This window comes from Micromonas commoda, chromosome 9, assembly GCF_000090985.2.
Source record: "Micromonas commoda chromosome 9, complete sequence".
Lineage (NCBI taxonomy): Eukaryota > Viridiplantae > Chlorophyta > Mamiellophyceae > Mamiellales > Mamiellaceae > Micromonas > Micromonas commoda.
Window position 1 is genome coordinate 863,405 of NC_013046.1, and position 22,293 is coordinate 885,697.

General features: G+C 62.6%; 8 protein-coding genes across 8 annotated transcripts; 4 read left to right on the forward strand and 4 right to left on the reverse strand.

The window, feature by feature from the left end:
• Window positions 1–91: 91 nt before the first annotated feature.
• MICPUN_61461 (predicted protein) lies at window positions 92–1,585 on the reverse strand (the record flags this gene model as incomplete). The annotated part of the gene is made up of 1 exon (XM_002504621.1): window positions 92–1,585. The coding sequence occupies one exon, from the start codon at window positions 1,583–1,585 to the stop codon at window positions 92–94; it is 1,494 nt and encodes a 497-aa protein (XP_002504667.1).
• Window positions 1,586–3,038: 1,453 nt separating this feature from the next.
• On the forward strand, window positions 3,039–3,807 carry MICPUN_108923 (predicted protein). Its single transcript, XM_002504300.1, has one exon. It carries the CDS (start codon window positions 3,048–3,050, stop codon window positions 3,696–3,698), a length of 651 nt encoding a protein of 216 aa, XP_002504346.1. The 5' UTR covers window positions 3,039–3,047; the 3' UTR covers window positions 3,699–3,807.
• A 235-nt stretch (window positions 3,808–4,042) lies between these two features.
• MICPUN_102393 (predicted protein) lies at window positions 4,043–5,215 on the forward strand (the record flags this gene model as incomplete). Its single annotated transcript, XM_002504301.1, has 1 exon — window positions 4,043–5,215. One exon carries the CDS (start codon window positions 4,043–4,045, stop codon window positions 5,213–5,215), a length of 1,173 nt encoding a protein of 390 aa, XP_002504347.1.
• A 187-nt stretch (window positions 5,216–5,402) lies between these two features.
• Window positions 5,403–6,593, reverse strand: AMY5 (glycoside hydrolase family 13 protein; the record flags this gene model as incomplete). Its single annotated transcript, XM_002504622.1, has 1 exon — window positions 5,403–6,593. One exon carries the CDS (start codon window positions 6,591–6,593, stop codon window positions 5,403–5,405), a length of 1,191 nt encoding a protein of 396 aa, XP_002504668.1.
• Window positions 6,594–11,486: 4,893 nt separating this feature from the next.
• MICPUN_65459 (predicted protein) lies at window positions 11,487–15,195 on the forward strand (the record flags this gene model as incomplete). The annotated part of the gene is made up of 4 exons (XM_002504302.1): window positions 11,487–12,271; window positions 12,554–13,467; window positions 13,738–14,276; window positions 14,631–15,195. Coding segments are annotated over 4 exons (2,803 nt in total), but the record flags the coding sequence as incomplete, so codon positions are not given.
• A 91-nt stretch (window positions 15,196–15,286) lies between these two features.
• MICPUN_61466 (predicted protein) lies at window positions 15,287–16,607 on the reverse strand (the record flags this gene model as incomplete). The annotated part of the gene is made up of 2 exons (XM_002504623.1): window positions 15,287–15,292; window positions 15,324–16,607. The coding sequence occupies 2 exons, from the start codon at window positions 16,605–16,607 to the stop codon at window positions 15,287–15,289; spliced, it is 1,290 nt and encodes a 429-aa protein (XP_002504669.1).
• Window positions 16,608–16,798: 191 nt separating this feature from the next.
• Window positions 16,799–18,401, reverse strand: MICPUN_96617 (cysteine-trna ligase; the record flags this gene model as incomplete). Its single annotated transcript, XM_002504624.1, has 1 exon — window positions 16,799–18,401. One exon carries the CDS (start codon window positions 18,399–18,401, stop codon window positions 16,833–16,835), a length of 1,569 nt encoding a protein of 522 aa, XP_002504670.1. The 3' UTR covers window positions 16,799–16,832.
• Window positions 18,402–19,267: 866 nt separating this feature from the next.
• Window positions 19,268–21,734, forward strand: MICPUN_65684 (predicted protein; the record flags this gene model as incomplete). The annotated part of the gene is made up of 3 exons (XM_002504303.1): window positions 19,268–20,024; window positions 20,157–20,302; window positions 20,903–21,734. Coding segments are annotated over 3 exons (1,735 nt in total), but the record flags the coding sequence as incomplete, so codon positions are not given.
• Window positions 21,735–22,293: the final 559 nt, after the last annotated feature.

The following is a 22,293-nucleotide window of genomic DNA, read 5'->3' on the forward strand; positions in this document are numbered from 1 at the left end:
GAGGCCCGAAAGTACGGTTCCGCCGAGGGACCTCCGCCTCCGGGGACAAACCGCTCAAAGTTCCGCTTCTGAAACTTTTAATAGAACGCGACTACTTCTTGGTGCCCTCAAATCTGCCCTCGCCCAGCAGGAACACCCTATCTTGCCTCGACAGATCCATGGTATACTCGCCGCTCGCGAGCTCGCCGACGGTCTCGAAGGCCTTCGCCGGTCCCATGGCCACCCTCTCCTCCCCGAGAAGAGCCTTCCAGGTCAGCAGGCAGGTCAGGCCCGTGTCCGGCAAACCGTTTGACGCCTGGAAGGTGCCCAGCGCGTTCTCGGTGCTGCCCCCAAAGCTCCACCACTCCATGTCCTCCTCGCCACTGTAGTACCCGGCCGAGTCGAGCAGCACGTGGAGCTTGTGTACCTCCATGCCGCCGTCCTCGAGTCTGAGCACCGGCCACTTCTCCCCGGATGTTGCGATTTGGGTGAACTCCTCGCTCACCTTATCAATTGGCCGGTTCTGCTCGTCGCCCCACACCGGCGCGTCGTCCCCGGGATCATTGTCCGGATTATCCACCAGCGACACCACGTTCTTGCTCCACTCCGTTGCCGCCTTGGCCTCGGCGCTGGGCGCGGCATCGGCGGGGCCCTGGGCGTTCGCGAGCGCCTCCTCCGTCGCGTTCGCCTCCTCCTCCGCGTCAAACCCAATCGCCCCCGGGACGGGTCCCCACGCGTACCTGTCATCGCCGAGCAGCGCGCGCCAGGTGTCCGGGTCCACGTATCCAACCTCGGGCAAGCCCACGGATGCCTGGAAGTAGCACATGGCCTCCTGCGTCGACGGTCCGAAGTACATGTCGGCCTCGTCCTCCTCCCCGGCCCAGAAGCCGGCTTCGTTAAGGGAGCTCTGGATCGTGGACATGAGGTAGAGGTCGTCCTCGCCCATCTTGCACATGGGCCACAGGTGCGACCGGTCCGTGCCGTCACCCTTCCACCCGGCCACGTCCAGCACCACGGGCACGTCCGCGATGTCCGCGTTCTCCGGGAACGGGACGTCCTCGGCTGGCCGGCTCCTCTCCTCGACGGCGACGTCGGCGGATCGCCTCGGGGCGTCGCCCTCGTCGCCCGAGCCGTCGGACTCGGGGATGAGCGCGTTGAGCATCTCGTTCAGCACGTCCCTGTCCTGGGTATTCTTCGCCACCTCCGCGAGGGTCTTTTCCGTCGACGGCGCGACCGAACCGTTCGCCCTGAGCTCGTCGAGCTCCCTCCGCAGCGAGCGGACCTCCTTGCTCAGGGTGCTCACCTCGCTGAGGATGAGGTCGAGCGCCTCGTCCTGGGTTCGACGCATGCGCATGATAGCCTGCGCCAGCTCCCACTTATCGGCATCGCCGTCGGAGAGCGCGCGCGTCGTGACGAGCGCGGGGCGACGCGTCGCGCGGACGCAGCAGCCTCCGAATCGATCGTCGCGACGCATCGCCGCGATAATAATTGGCTTCCTCGGGACGCAGCTGGGGCGCGCCGCGGGTGCGGCGACCCGGTCAGCGCGAAGCGCGCGACGTGGAGCGACAAACCCGCGGGACGCGGTGGCCGCGTAGGCCGGCGCCATGGGTGCGAGCGTCAGCATCTGGTGCGTGTGGCTCTGGCGCGCTGGGCGATAAGACGCGGAATCTTGTTGGGCCCGTCTCTGTGGTGTCACGACGCGGTGAGATCAGGGTTCAGGACTTGGGCAGTCATCCAATCCCCGGTTGGCGGTTTGGCAACCGGGCAGACCGGGAATTTTGAGGCGAGAGTTCGTCTGTGGGCTCGGAAAAAGGAAGGCCGAGGAAGCTCTCTCGCTTCGCGAGTTTCAGCTCCCCGCGTGAACCCGGCCTTGACACTCTGACGTCACGCAACTCGGTTGGTTCGTGTCAAAGGATGCACGCGGTGAGTGTCCCGAACATTTGGACCCGACGACTAGCTCGCCCGTTCCCCACCGCGCGCGATCCCCGCCGGCCGAGAGCGAGGGTGAAGGAATCTCCTCCCCTGCCACTGCTGCCAGGGGCGACGTGTCGTCCCTCCCCGAGCTTGGCCCTCGAGTCCCGTCTCGAGCTCCACCGACCGTATCGCCGACTGAACCGACCGTCTCCGTCCCTCCTCAGGCTATGAACATGACCGCAGCGGCCGCGCCCGCCACTCGGGCGGCGCACGCGCGCAGGTGAGAGCCGCCCCACCGCCCCATCCCCCGGCCCACACGGCACGCAGACCGACGACCACACACCCGCCGCCACAAATCGCAACCCGCGCGCTTCGACCGTCGACGCGCGGGGCTCGATGGTGGACACCACCGGCGCTCCGCTCGACTCGACGCGCGTGCTCTGATCGCGTCACGTGCGTGTGTTCGGGCCTCATTGGCGTCCACGCCCCACCGTCCGGGCGCGCACGGTGGCCGATCACCATCCGGCCTTTATCCACTCAGCGGCGCTTCGAGCGTCGTCGACGTTTTCCCGCAAAACTCATCTGACCCTTCCACCCTCGCCGCCGTTTGCGTCGACAGCACTGCCTTCATGGGCAAGACGATGCCCGCGCCATGCTGCGCGGCCCACCGTGCTCGTCGCCCCGTCCGCGGCGGCGCCCTCAAGGTGTTCGCCGGCAGGGACTACTACGACGTCCTTGGGGTGTCCAGGGCGGCTGACGGCAAGGAGCTCAAGCGAGCGTACCGCACCCTCGCGCGAAAGTACCACCCCGACGTCAACAAGGAACCCGACGCCGAGCAGAAGTTCAAGGAAATCTCTAACGCGTACGAGGTTCTTAGCGACGACCAGAAGAAGGCGATCTACGACCAGTACGGCGAGGCTGGCTTGAAGGGCGGCATGGGCGGCATGGGCGGCATGGGTGGCATGGGCGGCGATCCCTTCTCGAATCCCTTCGACCTGTTCGAGTCCTTCTTCGGCGGCGGCATGGGTGGTATGGGCGGCATGGGCGGTCGCCAGTCCCAACGTAACCGACCCACCCAGGGCGACGACGAGAGGTTCGACCTCCAGATCGAGTTCCTCGAGGCGGTGTTCGGCTGTGAGAAGGAGCTCGACTGCATGCGCCTGGAGGAGTGCGGCGAGTGCACGGGCTCCGGCGTCAAGGCGGGCACCTCGCCCAAGACCTGCGGCACCTGCGGCGGGCAGGGTCAGGTCGTGGCGACGGTCAGGACCCCGCTGGGTAACTTTCAGCAGGTGACCGCGTGCAACGCGTGCGGCGGCAGCGGCCAGACCTTCACTCCGTGCTCGGCGTGCGGCGGCGACGGCCGCGTCAGGCGCTCCAAGCGCATCTCCCTTCGCGTCCCCGCCGGCGTCGACTCGGGCAGCAGGCTCCGCGTCAGGGGCGAGGGCAACGCGGGCAGGAAGGGCGGTCCCCCGGGCGACCTCTACGTGTTCGTCGGCGTCAAGGACGACCCGGACCTGAAGAGGTTCGAGTCCATCAACGTGTCCTCCACGGTGACCATCCCTTACACCAAGGCTATCCTCGGCACCACGCAGAAGGTGCGCACCGTCGACGGGACCGTGGACCTGAAGATCCCCGCGGGGGTGCAGCCGGGCGCAACCCTGCTCATGGCGAAGCGCGGTGTGCCCAAGCTCGGGCAGCCCAACGTGAGGGGCGACCAGTACGTCACCGTCAAGGTGACCATCCCCAAGAGCGTCAGCGGCAAGGAGAAGGAGCTCGTCGAGGAGCTCGAGGGCTTGTCCAACTGAGAGCCTGGCAGATGGGTGCTGGGCGGCTGCTGATTCTATTCTTTGCGCGCGACATCGATTATCATCATATTATTCCTGTGAATACGAAATCAGCCTCGGCTGTTCATACATCCCTAAGTGTTAACTCGCGGCTAGCTGGCTATGGCTATCGCTACACCGAACTGCATCAAAACCCCCCTAGCCAATGCTTCATCGCCCTGAAAATGAAGTAGAGACCGGCGGAGAAACCAACCGCGACTACGATGGCTTGAAAGAGGATTGGGATGAGCACCAACGTCTGATTGTACCGTTTCAACCTGAAACCCGTGCCCTTGCCGATCGGCGCGTCCCCACCTGGACCGCCAATGGCCTCCCCGACCACAGCCGCGGGCTTGTCGTCCCCTGCTGTGGTCCCCCCCGATCCCCCAGCCAAGCCCGTGAGGTCGGCGTTGGACTTCTTCTTCTTCGGGCGCTTCCGGGGCAGCTCGCTCCCGGCAAGGCCCACGCCAGCGCTGCTCTTCCAGCTCGTGGAGTCTTGCTCGAGCTCCACGATCTTTACCATGCCGAACCCAACAAGACGCGCAATGCACACTGATCGCCGTTTTTTTGAGAGAGCAGTTCACGCCTGCACGCGGAAAACTTCATCGTCATTTGACGAGAGGGGCGCGGCAGAGATGGGGGGAACTCGAGCGATGCTGCGAGCTCTCGCAGGCTTTGCAGTCACATCGAGGACGCTAGTATCGACGTCGAGGGATTCGGCTGCCGTTTCCCTCATGTCGTCGTGCGTGGGCAGCGGGTGGCGTAGGTGGGTCACCGCGTCAGGCTCAGTCATCGACGAGCCGTGGAGGATCAGCCAGGCGAGGGGCATGTCGATAGATAGGAGACGCGATCGGACGGAGGACGTGACGAAGAAGAACTCAGTAGCTGCGCACAGGATTAACGAACAGATCACCGCTCGTCATATCAGGCTCGTGATGGGGGGAGACGGCGAGGGCGACACCAAATCGCACGAGGTGATACCCACCATCGTCGCCCGCAAGCGCGCCAGGGATGCCGGCCTGGACCTGGTGGAGATGAACGCCAAGGCGGTTCCCCCTGTCTGTCGCATGCTCGACTATGACGCGTTCAGGTATGAGCTTCGCGTGAAGGAGAGGGAGGCGCGGAAAAAGGCCGTGGAGAGGAGGCGGCACGATCAGGTCAAGGAGCTCAGGCTCAGCGCGAGGATCAGCACCAACGACCTCAGGACCAAGGCGGACCAGGCAAATCGTTTCTTGGAGCAGGGGCACAAGGTGACGGCTCGGATAGAGTTCAAGTCGAACGATGGCGTGAAAGCCAATATGCGACCCGACGCGGGCGCGATACTGTACGAGGAGTTCTGTGCGATGCTAAACCCACATAAGGTGGAGGTTGAGGGGAAGATGGTTGGTCCTTCACACATGATACTAACGGTAGCCCAGGAGAGGGAGAAAAAAGGACAAGCGAAGAAGCAGAAGCCCAAGGAGAAACAAGTGGACGCGGCAACGCAGGAGGTGTCGTAAGTGTTAGAGAATTCAGTGATATTAGAACGCCTGATGTTGCGTCGCCCAATACTCATACATAACCAAATCCCCTCGCTGAATCCCTTGATGTTATCTTCCCTGACGGAGTCCAGTCCGAATGTAATGCCAGACAGCTCGACGTCGTCTAAACCCTTCCCCTTTGAATTCGTGTCGCGCCACGTCACTTTTACCGGTGCTTCCACACGCACCAGTTATCTCCGTGCATGGCGTACTGCCACTCTGTCTCATCCGGCGCAAACGCGTCGGGCCCAATCTTCATCACAACACGGTCGTCAATCTGCGCCGCATACACCCCAGCCTCAGCTTTGAGGATGTTCACCTTGGACCTACAGTGGATCCCGCACTCCTTCCTAAACGCGATGAGCTTGCGGATGTCCTGCGCCAGGCTGCCGTCGTGCCAATCGTACACGTGATCCCAGAACACGGTGGGGGTGCCCGGGTGCGTGAGAATGTACACGTAGCCCTGTGCCTCAGCACCCTCGGGGAACCTCCAGTGTCCCTGGGTGGATCCGGTGTCGTGGTTCTCGATGAAGGTCACCGCACGGGACGGCCACCTGCCGAGCACGCCGGGTGGCTGACCGTCCTCGTCGGAGAGCCTCCAGTACTCACAGCGCTCGAACACGGCATGGAGGATACCCTTGGTGGTGACGTCAAAGGCACCCGCGAGGCCACCCGCGTCGTCGATCCACTTGATGATCCGCTGCCTGTGCGCATCCTGGTTGTACTTGGGGGAGTCGTAATCGTACTCGAGGGTGTCCCAAAACTCACCCACCGCGAAGCTCACGTTGGTGGATTCCATGTAGGTCTTGACATGCTTGCCGGAGAAGCCGCGCACGTAGTCGAGCCTCCACCCGTCGTAGCCAACCTCAGACTGAAGCCACTGCATCCACTCGGTGATGTCGCGCTTGACGAAATCCTGGGAGTGGTCGATGTTTGGCGCGGCGTGGAAAAAATCCCCGCTGCTCTGGTTGCCCTGCCCGCCGAAGTGGGGATCGTCAGAGACGATGGCGCGCGCGTCCCAGTCAAGCTTGCCGCCGTACTGGTTCCAGAGCCCGTCGGGTCCCTGGAACTGGGCGCACCTGTGATTGAGGACGGCGTCACCAAGGCACTTGATGCCGTGCCTGTGCAGAGCCTCGATGCACTGCTTAAGCTCCTCCTTGGTGCCGTACTTGCAGTTCAGGTTGTACAGGTCCCTTGGCATGTAACCCTCCTGGGAGACAGAATCCGTGGGGGGAGGGAGCCACACCACGGTGAAGCCAAGCTCGGCAAGTCTGGGCGCCATCTCCGTCATCTTGCGGTACCACGCGCCGCCACCTTCGATGCGGGAGGACTCCCAGTTGAAACCCTGAAGGAGCATCTCCTGGCCGGTGCCAGTAGGGGTCTGGATCCTCTCGGAGGGGTCGACGGGAACCACCGGGGTGACAACCGCGGGCTTGGGCTCAAACTGGGGAATCACAGGCTCCGCAAAGGTGCGCGGGGGCTCAGAGATCTCAACCGGGTCCGGCATCACGATCGTAGCCGACGGATCGGTGAGCCACGAGGGCTTGTCCGAGGTCCGCTCGATGGTGGGGTCCAAGGCGGCGCGCTTCATCTCCTCGAGGGCTTCCATGCGTTCCTTCAGCTCGCGCTCAATCTCTGCCAGCCTGCTGTTGCCCTCCTCCACGGCAGCGGACATGTTATCCTGGATGGACTTTTCAATCTCAGCCTCCAGCGCAGCCTCAGCCTGGGCCTGCGCATCGGCAGCAGCCTTCGCCGCCTCGGCAGCCTCAGCCTCAAGTTTCGCGACGAGCTCGGCCTCAACCTTAGCCTTGGCCTCGGCCTCAAGCCTCCTCTGCTCAGCCTCGATCATCTCCTGCTCAGCCTCCTTCCTGCGCTGCTCCAGGAGCTCCCTCGCCGCAGCCTCAGCCTCAGCCGCCCTCACCTCAGCCTCCTTGGTCACCGCGAGCTCCATCTCATCGCGCCAGCGCTTGAGGGTATCCTCGGATATCTCGACGTCCGCCCCGGCCCAGGTCTCCTCTGCCATCTTCTCAACCTCGTCGGCCTTCTTGATCAGGTTGGCCGCGGCGGCGGTGCTGCTGAGGTCGTTGAAGGATGCATCCTTCGCAGCCTTTGCGCGGATGGCCGCAGCTTCGGCGGAACGCGCGGCGACGGCAGCGCGCTCGGCAGCGGCGTTCGCCTGAGCGATGAGCCTCCTGGCCTTTGTGCTGGCGCCGGCATCCTCGGGCAGATCCTTTGCCGCGGCGGTGGCCTGCTCGGCAACCTCCCTCGCAATCTTGGCAGCCTCCATGGCGATGGCGGCCTCCTTGATCGCCTCCTCGATGGACGCGTCGACGTTGGTCTTCAGACCGCTGAAGGTGACGGCGGCTGCTCCTCCGAGGGCCATCTGCGCGGCCTCCATGGAGGCACCAGTCGCACCCGCGGGCGGGTTCTTGGTGGGGCTCGCGGTGGCAACCTGCGCGTTGCTGCGAACGTTGCCAGTCAGGGAGGTGGAGACAGCCTGCTCGGGCAGGGGCACGACGAAATCGGCGCCGTAGTTGTCGAACCAGCGATCGCGACCGCCGGACTCCTTGATGACGAAGCGGAGACCGCCGGGAGCGGAGCCAAGGTCCACCTCGCAGTACGCAAAGTCACCTGCGAGTCCCCCGCTAACCTTCTTCAGGGGGGACTGAACCGCGCGGTCGCCGTACACCTTGGTACCCTCCGGGCGCATTGGGGGAGGGGGAACGGTCCACATATCGGCGCGCGCGCCGCGGGGCACGACACCCCAGTGAAGGAGAAGGTCCCCAGGGAGGTCCGTCTCGACCCTGACCCTTGCAGAGGATCCAGGGGGCATGCCAGCCTCAACGTCAACCTTGACTCCAACTCGTGTCACCTTGTCAACCTCGGTGAACACGCGCTCGGTGAAGTCGAAGAAAGGCTCCCAGGGTCCAGCCTTGAGAGGCTCGGGGGCCGGGGGGGTTTCCAACTCAGCGACAACCTCCGCCTTAGCGGGTTCCTCCTTCTTTGCACCCTTGGCCTTGGACATGAGTAGCTCCGCCACGCCGCTCTTCTTCGACTCCTCGATCTCGTAGTCGTCATCGTCTTCGGTCTCCGCGTCCTCGACCTTAGCTTTTGCGGACGCCTTCTTACCCCTGCGCTTCTTCCCCGCCTTGGCCGCCTTCTCCTCCTTGGCCTTCTTGGCGGAGGGGCTCGCGGGGTTGCGCTTGAAAGAGTTGAGGGTGCCGAGGAGCGAGGACATGCCCTTGGGCTTACTCGGGCTCGTCGGCGGCGACGCCTCCACGGCGACAGCGGTCGCATCAGCCACGGGCTCGGCCTGAACCTCGGGCTCGGGCTCCGGCTCGGGCTCGGGAAGGCACGGGCACTTGATGCGGAACGAGTCACCATTCTGCCTGTTGTACCATTGGTTGTACTTGGGGTCGTGGAGCACAAAGTTCAGGGTGCTCGGCGCGTGCTCGATGTCGCCCTCGATGACGGTATACGCCAACTTACCATCCTCTACGTCCTCCACCGTGAGCGGGGTCTGGCACACCTCCGCGAGCTCCTTCGTGCCAGCTGGCATGATGGATCTGTGGGGCATCACCCAGGTGTCGGGCGCCTTGGCCGTCGCCACACCCCAGTGCAGGATGAGCTCCGCCTCGCTGTCCGTCTCGACGCGGACCCTAAAGCGCGGGCCGTTGCACTCCACGGTAACCTTGACCTGGGTCGGGACGTACTCGCGGATTGTGATGCTGTAGTCCTCCTCGAAGAACGTCTCCCGAGGCCCACGCGCCAAGATCCGCTGCTTCAGGTTGTTCTGGTAGTTCGTGGGGGCGGGCGGCTCGGCAACCGCCTCCTGCACCGCAGACGCAGCCGTCGTCGCCACAGGCACGGGCTCTGGATCCTTCCCTTGGTCCGGGATGAACGTGGGGCCCTTGACCGCCGCCCTGACGGCGAACCTGAGCGAACGTCGCGCCGGCCTCCTCGGGGCAAATGCTGAGTTGGATTTGACCGCGGCCCCCAGGGCGCGCGCCGCCCCTGGCGCGCGCATGGGTCGCGCAACGACGCCTCCCGTCATGAGCTGTCCTGACATGGTCAGATCACTCGAAGACGCCTAAAAGTACTGCGAACGGCTCCCGGTCGCGTCTGATTGCGGGCAGGGGTTCTTCCCGCCTTTTAGCCTCCTCGGGGCTTTTTTCAAGTGGTGCTCGCCTGAGAGAGGGGGCGGTGAGATCGCGGTGCGAGGGGCTCGTCAGGAGGGGTGATCGTTCGCACCGCAGCGGACGCGCGAATGTCGTGTATAATACGCCAAAAATCGCACAGTCGCGCGGAGAACCCACGAGGGGCTCATCCGGAAGAAACCGGGGTCAAAATGAGCTCGCGCGCGGGTCGAACACCCCGCGCGCCCGTCGCCCGGAATCTCTCGGAAAAAACCCACCAAACGTTTACCAAAAAGTTCCCCTCGAGGGGTCGGAAACCGGGACGGGGGTCGATCGAGGGAACGGGCGCCCCGCGCGGCCAGTACGCGCACGTGCGAGACGCGCACCGCACAGACGTGAGCAAACATGCCGAAGATGCCGTCGAGCGGCGTTGTGGAGAAAAACAACGTGGGAATTGCGCGCGGGCGCGCGCGGAGGGCTGGTAAAAAGCGTCCCGGGACCATCTTCTCCCCTTGGTTTTTTTCCGCGTGTGCGGGGCGGGGCGGATGCGGGGCGCGCGCTCACCTTGTGCGGACGGCGCGCGGTGTGCGCGCGGTATCTGGGCGACCTGGGTGCTCGTCTCGCGCGGGGGAAATCGAACTGGGGCGACCGCGTTGGCGATTGTCCCGTCGTTTCGCGCGTCGAGTTCTGATCGGCAACACCCGGGACGGCGGCCGTCGACGTAGTGCCGAAACAACGCTTGGCGAGAAATACGCCGAGTTTGGCGCGGCGAACCGCAGCCGTGCTCACACTGATTTGCATACGGGAACGCAGCCACGAAGCGGATCGGGTGGAGTCGAAAAGCGGGGGGACAAAAGATCGGGCGTTAAGCGGGTGCCGAAACGGCTACGCAGATCTGTGATTTGATTGGTCCACGATGCGAAAGAGGGTTGCTTTTTTGATGATCTGTTCGCCAGTTCAGCACCTCTTGGATTTGGTTCTGACTCGGTTTCTAGGTCTATTGCTGAGTTGTGCGTCGCGAAAATTTGGCTGCATGAACATTCCGGCTCAGCCAATCAGAACGCGCCGATGTGGCAAGTCCACGAAATTTCATGGGGAGTCGATGAAATGACAAATATGACCGTTGGACAATCACTGACTTCCTGTAAATCGTAAGATATATGAGCGATGTACGCGGTGTACGAACCGTCGTTCATTTTTGAACCGTCGGGCACCGTACACGTTGGAAAAACGAACCAGTACGAGTGACGCACGTGTATCCGGGATACGAGTCATTTGTGGTTTAGCACGTCCAATTGGAAGCTGACCGTGAAAAGATTTGCCGAATCACCTTTGAAAAACACCGAGCCTCGTCAGCAGTGCCTTTGAACCCTTTGAAAAAAGAAGCTTTGAAACTCAAAATTGGCTCTCCACCTCGAAAAAAAAATCTCCACACAACACCCTCGGTCACGGTTCATCATAGTCAGCGAGTAGACAAAAGCAGCCGAAATTATTGCCCAACTCATCTGCCCGAACCGCCGTCGGTGTGCAGCGCCTGTTGGAAAAAGCTGCACAGGCATTTAGTCAGGGCCGCGCGACGTTCGGAGATAGCAAAAATTCGCCAGTCCGGCGTTTCCTGCTGGGTTTTCCATCTTTGTAAAGTGAAGCGGTGGACCACACACGCGAGGTCGCGAACCGCGAGTTTAACGAGGGACGGACGCGGATATAATCCGCGAGACGATTCGTTAGCTCGCGAACGCGCGGAGGAGGAGAGGCGAACGGGCCGAGCGATGGCGTCGCCCGTACCGTCGGCCATAGCCCCTGCGGGATGCGGAGGACACGTCGGGGGTGCCCAATACGCCAACAGGGGCGGGTGGGGTAAGTCGACTCGGTTCATCGACTCGGGGCGTCGCAGGGCGCGTCTCACCCCGAGGCCGTTCCCACGCGTTCGTAGGGTGCCGTCGCAGACGATATCAGCGCTGAGCGCGTCCCCGCCCGACGGTTCCTTCGACGATGACGTTTCGACGTCGGCGATCGCGGTTGCGGCGAGCGACGGGGAGCCGTCGCTCGAGGCTTTCCTCAGCCGGTTTCCGAGCGAGACCGGCGAGAAGGTCACCGTGGATGCCATAGCGGCGGTGTACGACTTCCCTTTGGACGGCTTCCAGAAGGAGGCCACCGCGGCGCTGGTTCGGGGCGACAGCGTGGTGGTATCTGCCCCCACGGGCAGCGGCAAGACCCTCGTGGGCGAGACCGCCATCATGACCGCGTTAGCGCGAGGACAGAAGGCCATATACACAACCCCGCTCAAGGCTCTGTCCAACCAGAAGCTGAGGGAGTTCCAGGCGCTGTTCGGGGTGCGAAGGGTCGGGCTGAAGACGGGAGACGTGGACATCAACACCGCGGATGCCGACGTCGTCGTGATGACGACTGAGATCCTGCGCAACATGCTCTACCCGCAGGCCACGGGGGATGAAGGAACGGACCCGACGAGCGCGGGTGCAACGATAGGAGAGTTTGGGGGTGTCAGTGACGGTAGGCTGGACGACGTCGGGGTGGTGGTTCTGGACGAGGTGCACTACCTATCCGACGCGAGCAGGGGGACGGTGTGGGAGGAGACCATCATCTACTGCCCACCCCGAGTGCAGCTGCTGTGCTTGTCTGCGACGGTGGGAAATCCTGACGATCTGGCTGGGTGGATCGAGGAGGTTCATTGCGCTGGAGCATCCAGTCAGAGGTGCCAGACGATAGTGTCCGACTACAGGCCCGTGCCGCTGAACTGGCACTTTAGCATGAGGCCCGGGAGGATGTGGCCAGGGCTCGGCCCCCTGTTGAACCGCAACGGCACCAAGCTGAACTACGAGCTGTTCCCGTTCACCAAGGAGGGTGCCAGAGAGTGGGCAGCAGCGAACGGGGGCGCAGGGTTCAATCAGTGGGGCGAATACGACGACAGCGACGACGGGGAATACGAAGGGGGTTTCTTTCGCAAAAAATCAGCACAGGAGTTCCCCAAGTTTGACGGCGGCAGGAAAGGCGGCGCGGGTGGGGGACGAGGAAAATTCCGCGGGTCCACGCGTGGCAGGGGCAACGATACGCGTGGTAATAGGGGAGGAGATCGAGGAGGGGGCAGGTACGGCTCCAGGGGCCGATCTTTTGGCGGATCAGCGCCGCCATCCCCCGCCACTGATCGACAGGCGCGGCGCAGGCTCGTGCCCCACGTCGAGACAACCGTGGGTCAGCTCGTCGCCGCGTCCATGCTCCCGGCGGTGTGGTTCATATTCAGTAGGAAAGGGTGCGACCAAGCCGCGTTTTATCTCGCCGATTGCGGCGCCAAGCTGGTGACGCCGAAGGAGGAGGCACAAATTGCGGCAGCACTGGAAGAGTTTGAGAAATCCAACCCGGATGCGATGCGACCCGAGGCAGTGATTCCGCTCCTGATGGGCATTGCTTCCCACCACGCGGGTCTGCTGCCGGGATGGAAGGGCCTGGTGGAGAACCTGTTCCAGCGCGGTCTGCTCAAGGTTGTGTTCGCCACGGAGACGCTCGCGGCTGGCGTGAACATGCCTGCAAGGTGCTCAGTGTTATCGGCGCTGAGCAAGCGCGGCGATGAGGGTCCGAGGATGCTCACCTCCAATGAGTTCATGCAGATGTGCGGCAGGGCTGGTCGACGCGGGTACGATACCGTCGGTCACGTCGTATGCTGCCAGTCTCCCTTCGAGGGATGCGAGGAGGCGTTCGGGCTTGTCACCGCGCCGCCGGAGAACCTCAAGTCTCAGTTTTCCATCTCCTACGGGATGGTGCTGAACCTGCTCAGAGCCGGTCGACCCCTGTCTTCTGTGCGATCCATTGTGGAACGATCGTTCGGAAACTACCTGGGCGGACGGGCGAGGCGGGAGCAGGTGAGAGAGCTGAGGCGGATCAGGGAGCAGTCAGATGCGCTTCGCGAACAGATTGCGACGGGCGACTGTGGCGTCGAGCCGGAGGAGTGGGCGAGATTCATCAAGCTGGATGAGAGGTTGAAAGAGGAGCGTCGGCTGCTGAAGATCATCTCGAGGCAAACGGATGATGCCATGGCAGAGATGGCTCGCGCGAACGTCAGGGACGCTCTCGAGGTACTCGGTGGGGCTGTGGTGGTGGGCATCGACGTCCGGCGGTCCAGCGAAATGAGCAGCCGCGAGGAGTTCACCACCGCCAACCGTGCCATCAAGGCAGCGCAGATACAGGCGGAAAAGGAATCTCCCACCGTCGCGCTTATGCCGGATGGGTCTTGGTCGATGTCCTCCGCCGCGCGTGAGGTTGATAACGACGACGACGTAGCGTCTAACCTCGACGAGATCTTCTCCGACGACGACGACACCGCTGGTGACGACGACGACGACGATAGCGGAGATACAGTGCCGGTGGCCAGGAGCAAGGTGGATCTCACCCCGGTGGCGGTGGTAGAGGCGTATGATTCCACTGGTGTGGCCTCCGCGATGTACCCCTTGGGAGAATTCGTCGGGTTGGCCGCGGACGGAACGTGGTACAGATTTGACGCATCCCGGATCAAGGCGGTGAGCGAGAATCCCGTGTTGCACGCCGATCAGGATGGAGGGGAATGGACCGCGCCACCGACGCCTACCCCGGGGTCTCTGCGCTGGGTCCGAGCCAGTGGCGGGCTGTGGCGCGCGCAGGGTAATGAGGAGGCGGTCGAGGCGGCGCAGCAGGTCTCCATTGCCCTGTCCTCGGAAGCTATCAACTCAGCGGATGACTCGGAGGCGGACGCGCTGGCGTTCCTCGACGAGCAGAGGGCCAGGATTGCCGCTACCAAGGCCGAGCTGCATGAGATGAAGATGTTCTCCGACATGCGCAGGGCTGTCAAGAAGACCAACCGGAAGCGTGAGAAGCTGAAGAAGCTGGAAGAGCGCGCCAAGAAGGTTGAGCGGAGGGTGGAGGAGTACCAAGCCGCGGGTTGGGACGAGTTCACCAGGGTAGTTGACATCCTTATCGAGGAGGGGGCTCTGGAGGATCCAATCTCCGACGATATTCTCGCACTGATCGAGGAAGAGTGTGCGGCGGATGATGCAGAGCGCGCGGAGCGGCAGCAAAGGCGATCATCGTCTCGATCCGTAGTCGACGAATTGCTAGAATGGGAACCCGACGACCCCAGTCCGGGTACGAAGTTCTCGTTGGAGGGATTGGACAAGCTCGAGGACCTCCACGAGCGAGGCGATGCCGCAGGATTCGGCTACGAACGACCGTTGGTCACCAGCGCGGCGCCGGGTATTGACTTTGCCGCTGAGCGCAGGCGCAGGGACGCTCGTCGCCTGGCGCGTTGGGATGTGAAACACGGAGGTTCTGACCGCGCCGAGGAGACACTTCGCCTGACGCCCCTCGGCGAGTGCTGCGCCAAGCTGCGGGGAGAGAATGAGCTGTGGCTCGGGGTGGCGCTCTCGTCCGAGTGTCTGGAGGGCCTGGATCCAACGCAAATTGCGGGGGTGGCTGGCGCGCTGTGCTGCGACAGTAATCGACCCACGAGCTGCGACTACGACCCAAGCCCGGCGCTTGGGAACGCGCTGGCTGACCTGGAGCCCGAGATGGCCGAGGTGATGGCGCTGCAATTTGAGGCTGCGATGAGCTCGCCGGTGAACATGTCGCGCGCGGTTGCAGCACTGGTGGAGTCCTGGGCATCGGGTGCCACCTGGGACCAGGTGAGGGGCGACACAAACCTGGAGGAGGGCGACATCGCGAGGGTGTTTCGAAGAACCTCGGAGCTGCTGGCTCAGATGCCACGCGCCAGGGAGCTGCCGCTTGCCACGAGAAAAGCGGCAGAACAGGCTGCGCAGCTTGTTCTGCGACCCCCGATAACCGACCTGTCGTGAGTTTCTTTTTATAAAGCTCAAGGCGCACTACCCGCATCCCGTATCATTTGCCGCCCGAACTCCAAGTTCTAGCCGCTCTAGTCCTTTCTCGAGGGCCTCCTCTGTTCCCGCCACTGCGGCTCTGAAATACCCCGGTCGTGCAGCTCCGCACAAGCCACCCGGGACGATCAGGACTCTGTATGTCATGGCGAGCTCCTCCCATAACCTCGTTTCCTTTTCAAAGCTTCCCCCGCAAAATTCGCTGAGGTCGATCCAGACATAACCGCCGCCGTCAGCCCGCGTTGTCGGCACCGCGGCAGCCGGACCCGTCGCCACGCCGAGCGCATCGAGCGCCGTCCTGACTTTCATCTGCCTCCGTCGCAGCAGCATATTATGATACGAAATGGCCTCGCGGGCGGCCGTACCTCCATCCCCCATCAGAGCCTGGAGACCGTTTGCAAATGGATCTGAGCCTGCACCAGACCTCACACGGTCGTCTCTCGTGACAAGGAGGCACGTGGTCTTACCGCGGCTGATGCCGGCTGCGGGACCGAATGAAGTGACAACGTGTGTACATGTGTTGGCCTTGCGCCAAAGGGAAGAAGAGGAAATGAAACCCGCTTTTCTTCCCCACGCCGGTTCATCATCCTCATCGTCAGTCACCTTGGCGTTGGGGTTCGTCGTGAGTGCCGTCGGTCCTATACCTGCCGCGACCGCCGCCGCGACGCCGGCGACGGCTGAGGACGATATCGACCCTCGTGATACATAAACGCCGCAGGCTCCAGTCTCATCAGCGATAACATGCACATCGTCTTGCGATTGGCACCAGCGCATGACCTCGAGGATGGCGCCAGTTGACGCCACTACACCTGTGGCAGGCGACGGGTTCCCTAGAACGACAGCTCCGACCTCGGCGCCACTCGAACTTCTCAGCGTCTCCGCGCCAGTATCGAGCGCGGCGTTGATATCATCTCCATGTGCACTCGGATCGACGTAGAGCACATTAGCCGCAGTCACAGACCCATCACTCGCTGCTAGGTGTGACAGGCGCCCACTAGGCGAGGGCCACGCGGGTCTATAGGGTGCGACCACGAGCACGCCAGTCTTCATCGTAGTGGCCGCGAGCGCGCCGGCCACGACGGACTCCACGGCTTCCGCCTCGCTCTTAGCTCCGAGGATGGTGACCCATTCAGGCGATAGCCAGCCCTGCACGCCTGGGGACGGTGGGACCCACGGCGCCCCGTGTCCTCCGTCGACCAGCATCTGCGCCGCGCACTGTCGTAGTTCTATCCCCGACGTGGGTGTTTTGCGCTCCAACCCTGTGCCGGAGGTGTCGTAGCCGTCCAATAGCCTGGAATCAAGCATGGCGAGGTCCACAAAGCCGGAAGGATTGGCGATAGGCTCGAACACGTCCTCCATCGCCTCGAGCGCGACGCCCACGAACTGTTCCACCGAAACGATTCCGGTCGCGCTAATCGCCGCCACGCGAGTCACCGCGCGCGGGAGGACTCTCCCATCAGGCAAGCTGCGCCGCCCCGCAAGCGCGACCCCCCCGCCACCGAGGGTTTGAACGAGCACGCGCGACATGCTTTGACGGAGTTCCAAGTGGTGAGGTTTTCCTTGGCTCGGCTCTCATTTCAGGGTCTACGTATCATTAACGACAGTTGCGGGTCTCCACACCTGGCTGCCGCCGTCCATCAGCGCCACACCCTTGGCGCCGAGTTCGTCCCTAATTCGGTCGCTCTCGGCGAAGTCCTTGGCAGCCCTGGCCTCGGCCCTCTTTGCCACAGCCTCGTCGACATCCGCCTGAGTCAGACCGGCGCGAGCCAGAGTCAGCAACCTGAGCTCCTCCAGCAGCCCCTCACCGCCCTCGTGCGGCAGTCCCACCGCCTCGAGGGTTTCTTCCACGGTCTTCACCAGGTCCCTGAGCGCAACGTTCCTTCCCACGGCCTTCTTTCCCTTCTTCGTGGACACAAGATCGTTCAGCGTCTTGAGCGGCGAGGACAGGGAGGCCATCGCGAGGGGCGTATTGAGGTCATCCGTGAGCGCCGATGCCACCGCAGCTTTGGTCTCCACAGCGAGCTCGATGCCCTCCGCCGCCACGCCCGTGGGAGGTTTGGGCTTTCCCTTGACCTCTGCGTCAGTTGCCGACGCCTCCGCCTCTGTCAGAGCGACCCTCGAGTCGACAAGGGTCTGGTACAGGTAGTAGAGCCTGTCCGAAGCCTCCTCGAGCGCCCTCTGGGTGTAGTTGATGGGTGCCCTGTAGTGCGTGCCGAGGAGCATCCACCTCAGCGCGAAGGGATGGTATTTCTCCGTCACCTCGCGGATGGTGAAGAAATTGCCCAGCGACTTGGACATCTTCTCCGAGTCAACTTTGACAAAACCGTTGTGCACCCAGTACCTCACGAACGGTTCCTCCGGCTCGTCCCCGTCGGTCGCGCAGCACCGGCACGACGCCGTACTCTGCGCAAGCTCGTTCTCATGGTGAGGGAACACCAGATCCTGCCCTCCACCGTGGATGTCGATGCTCTTTCCGAGGATGGAGTCGATCATTGCGGAGCACTCGATGTGCCAACCGGGTCGACCCGCGCCCCACGGCGAATCCCACGTCGGCTCACCCGGCTTTGCCGCCTTCCACAGCGCGAAATCGGCGGGGTTTTTCTTCCTATCGTCCACGGCCACCCTCTCACCCGCGCGGTTATCCTCCTGCTTACGTCCGCTCAAGGATCCATACTCGGGTAAAGCGTCCACGCTGAAGTAAACGTCACCATCCGCCGGGTAGGCGTAACCCTTCTCAATGAGACGCTCGCACATGGTGACGATGTCCTTGATGTGGTCCGTCGCCCTGGGCTCGATCGTGGGTCTCAAACATCCCAGCGCGTCGATATCCTCGTGGAATGCGGCGATGAAACGGTCGACGAGGGCGTCGCATTCCTCACCGTTTTCGTTTGCACGCTTGATGATCTTGTCGTCTACGTCGGTAAAGTTGCGGCAGTAGGTGACGTCGTACCCCATGCGGGTCAGCTGCCGGTAGAGGACGTCGAAGGCAACGTAGACCCGCGCGTGCCCGATGTGCGAGTAGTCGTACACGGTCACCCCGCACACGTACATGTTCACCTTCTTCCCGGTGGAGTCGCGGGGCGAGAACGGTTCCTTCCTCCTGGCCATCGTGTTGTGAAGCATCAGCGTCTGACCGTTCGGCGCGACGGGCATCGCATCGGCGTCCGCAGCAGAGGGGGACGCGACCGCACCGGACGTGGTGAACCTACGCTGAACGCCGCCGAGTCGGATGGGCCTGCGAGTCGGAGTCAAGGAGGGGGATCGTCAGCGAGAGCGGGGTTTAGGGTATATTTCGTGGCGTTATCCTGTCACGAGTCCGAGGCGCACCTTGAGTTGCTATCCGCATCCTGCGCCCCGGAGGCAGCGGCGGCCGGCGCGAGCACATACGTGGATCGCGTGCCCATCACCGGTGCTCGAAGCGCGGCGCAACGCACCCTGCTCGACAGCCTCGACGCGCATGGGGTGGCGTGTCGCTGGTGCGAGGCGCTGCAGGCGATCCTGTGCATGCCGCGCGCCCCGCTCGCGAGGATAGATGTGCACAGCGACATGGCAGCTATTTTGCCGATCGTATGCTCAGTGGTGGCCCCGACGACCCAGATTCGACGTTGGGTGGTCCCCTGGCGGGCCGTTGTGTCGCCCCTGCAGGCGCGAGGTCGACTACAGCTCGTGACCTGCAGAAAAAGTTTGAATTATGAATTAGCGGGAATGCACATCAAATAGCATTAACGATGTATGTAATCCATTCATAAAGATCTTGGGATTCGCACAACCCAGAAGAAACGACACGCCAAATCAGTCAGACTTTTTATTTTTGCCAAAAGTTTCGGACAGAATCGCACCGCCGCCCTCGCCGCCGATTTCGCCGCCGCCCACCTCTCCTCCGAGACGCACTAGGAGAGGCGTCTAGGCTGGGTACGGTCGCCATGTCGAAAAAGAAAGGAGGCCCCAAGACGGGCAAGAAGTCCAAGCATCGCTTCTCCTTCAAGGAGAAGGCTGCAAAGCCGGAGAAACCCTCGCCTTTCGCGATGAGGTCGTCGAAGCTGAAGTTCGACATCCTCGGCCGGAAGGTCAAGGGTGACAAGGGCAACGTGCTCAAGGCGCGTGAGGCGGGATATATCAAGCGCAAAGACACGCTGCTCAAGGAGCATCAAGCCTCTGGTAAATCAAACGCCTTCGTCGACCGGCGATTTGGCGAAGACGACGCGAGCATGACCCCAGAGGAGCGCGCCATCGGAAGGCTCGCGCGCACACGCCTGAGGCAAATCAAGCGCGGGTCCGGGTTCAACCTCAACGACGACGACGACGACGGCCAGGGCTACGACGACGAAGAACCAATCACCCTGACGCACGGCGGCAAACCCATCGACGAGCGTGAGGAGGAGCGCAGGTCCGCGCACGCCATCGCGAGGGGTCGACGGGGAATGAGGGACGACGACTCGGATGACGACATGGCTATGGACGCAGCCACCACAGGGGCGCTTCACTTCGGCGGCGGCGAGGACGATGATGGGTTCGAGCCCACGCTCAAGCGCGGAGATCACGATACTCCCGAGGAAAACGGGGACCCGAACCGTCGCAAGACCAAGAAGGAGGTGATGGATGAGCTCATCGACAAGAGCAAGTACCACAAGGCGGAGCGTGCGCGGCAGAGGGAGAGGGACGAGGATCTGCTCGACAAACTCGACGACGAATTCAAGGAAATCTCCGGGGCTGGCCTTTTCCGCGCGGCACTCAGCAAGGGCGTCGGCCACCTCAAACCCGACGGATGGGAGAGGGGTAAAAAGGGCAAGGACGCCGCCGATGTCACCGAAAAGGGCTCGCTTCTCGAGAAGAAAATGACCAGCTCGGCAAAGGAGGCTTTAGAGCTTGCGGCAAAGGCCACCAATGCCGAGGGTGGTAAGATCAAAGACGATTACGACAAGCTCGCAAGGGAACTTGCGCTCGAGTCCAGGGGTCAGGCGACGGATAGGATCAGGACTCAGGAGGAGGTCGATGCTGCAGAGGCAGCAACACTCGAGACAGCTGAGCGCGCGCGGCTGAAGCGAATGAACGCCGTTGAATCCGATGATGACGGCCTCTCCGATTCGGACGGTCCCGCCACCGGAGGCTACGCCGCGCGCCGCGCCAAGGCCAAGATGCAGGCTGACAAGGCCGGTAAGAAGGGTGATGGCGACGATTCGGATGACGACCAGCCAAAGAAGAAGAAGGACCGTAAGGATGATCGCATGGGCGGCGATGACCTCGACGGGAACTTTGATCTGTCCGAAGAGGAGGATGAGGAGGACCAATCGGGTTCTGAGGATAAAGACGAAGACTCCGGTGAGGACGATTCCGACGCCGATGACCTTGATCTCGACGATAAGAAGGCCATGACCAAGGCCTTCAAGAAGGAGGCAAACAAGATGGGCGAGGAGCTCGACGCCGGCAAGAAGCGCCTCAGAAAGCTCGGCATTCTCGAGGATGGTGGCGACATGGACGACTCTGAGGAGGAGGAAGACGACTCCGAGGAAGAAGACGACGACGACGATGACGACGGCGACGATTCGGATTCTGGGGATGAGGATGAGTATCTACAGATGGAGCGAATGCGTAAGGAGCTAGAAAAGCGCGGGGTGGACACCAAGCAATTCTTGGAGGGTGCGATGAAAGATGAGAGTGATGAAGACGACGACGACGATGAAGAAGACGAAGATGAAGAAGAAGACGCCGACGATGATGAAGAGGACAACGACGACGAAGAGGCTAAAGAGGCTGAAGAGGCTGGTGAAGAGAAGGAAGAGCTGGATTTCTCGGGGGACAAGTCTGACTCTGATTTATGGTCAGATTCAGAGGAGCAGTATGAGGAAGGGGAGCCAAAGCCGGCGAAGGCAAAGGACCCGAAGGCGAAAGCGCCCGTGCCCGAGCTTCCATTCACGTTTCCCATGCCCGAGACCCCTCACGATCTCGAGAAGATCGTCGGTCACCTCTCCGTGGAGGACACCACCGTGGCTTTGGAGCGCATCCGAAAGTGCCACGCGCCGACACTCAAGGAGGACAACCGCAAGAAAATGCAGTCCTTCCTCGGCCTTCTCTTGCAGCGCTTCGAGATGCTCTCCGGCCAAAGCCCACTCCCGGTCGATTACCTCGACGTGCTTGCGGTGAACATCGCCGCGGTGGCGAACATCGTTCCGTTCTTTGCCGTCACCTCGGCCCGCGCGAGGCTTGAGAAGATGGCTGCTCGGCTCAGGCAGAGACTCCGGGATGGCGAGACCGGTTGGCCGCCTGCGCGCACCATCCTGCTCATTTCGCTCTTCGCCGACATCTTCCCGACCACGGACAAGCAGCACCCGGTATCGACCCCCGCCGCGCTCTACCTCGGCAACGTGCTGGCACACTGTGCGGTGCGGTCCACAAGAGAGGCGGTCACGGCGGTGGTGGTTGCTGGTCTTGCGGCGAGGTACTCAGCACCTGCGGGAAGAATATTTCCCGAGGCGATCACCCTACTAGCCGGCTTGGTGCACGCGGCGGGATCCAGCGGCGACGACTGGTCGGAAGGTCTGCCTGCGCACGCTCGAGATCAGATTGGTGGGCCATGGCTGGCACCCGACCTCTCGCGCTTCTCCAGTAAGAAGAAGAAAGGCGCAGACGAGAACAGCAACGTCGAGGGCGCGGTGTCCCTCGCCGAGATGCTCGTCTCGGACGAAGAACCGGGCACGATAGATGCGGACGCGGCGCTCCACGCGGCTTTATCCACCCTGAAGGTTCTCGCCAAGCCCGCGTTGGGAACCGCGGCAGCTGGGGAGATTCTTGCGCCCGTCACTGTGGCGGTTGCTCGACTCGCCCTCGCTCTTTCCGGCGGACCCGGCGACGCAAAACCGGCCAAAGGCAAGAAGCGCGCGCCTCCCCCACCACCTCCCGCGCTCACGGGACCGCTTGCCTCTGCCGCGGAGGTGTGCAGACAGATTGACCAGGATATACGATTGGCGCTGGCTGGTCGCCAGCGCGTGCCCCTCGTATGGCGCGAGAAGAAGGTGGAGGCAATCAAGACGTTCAACCCCATGTTCGA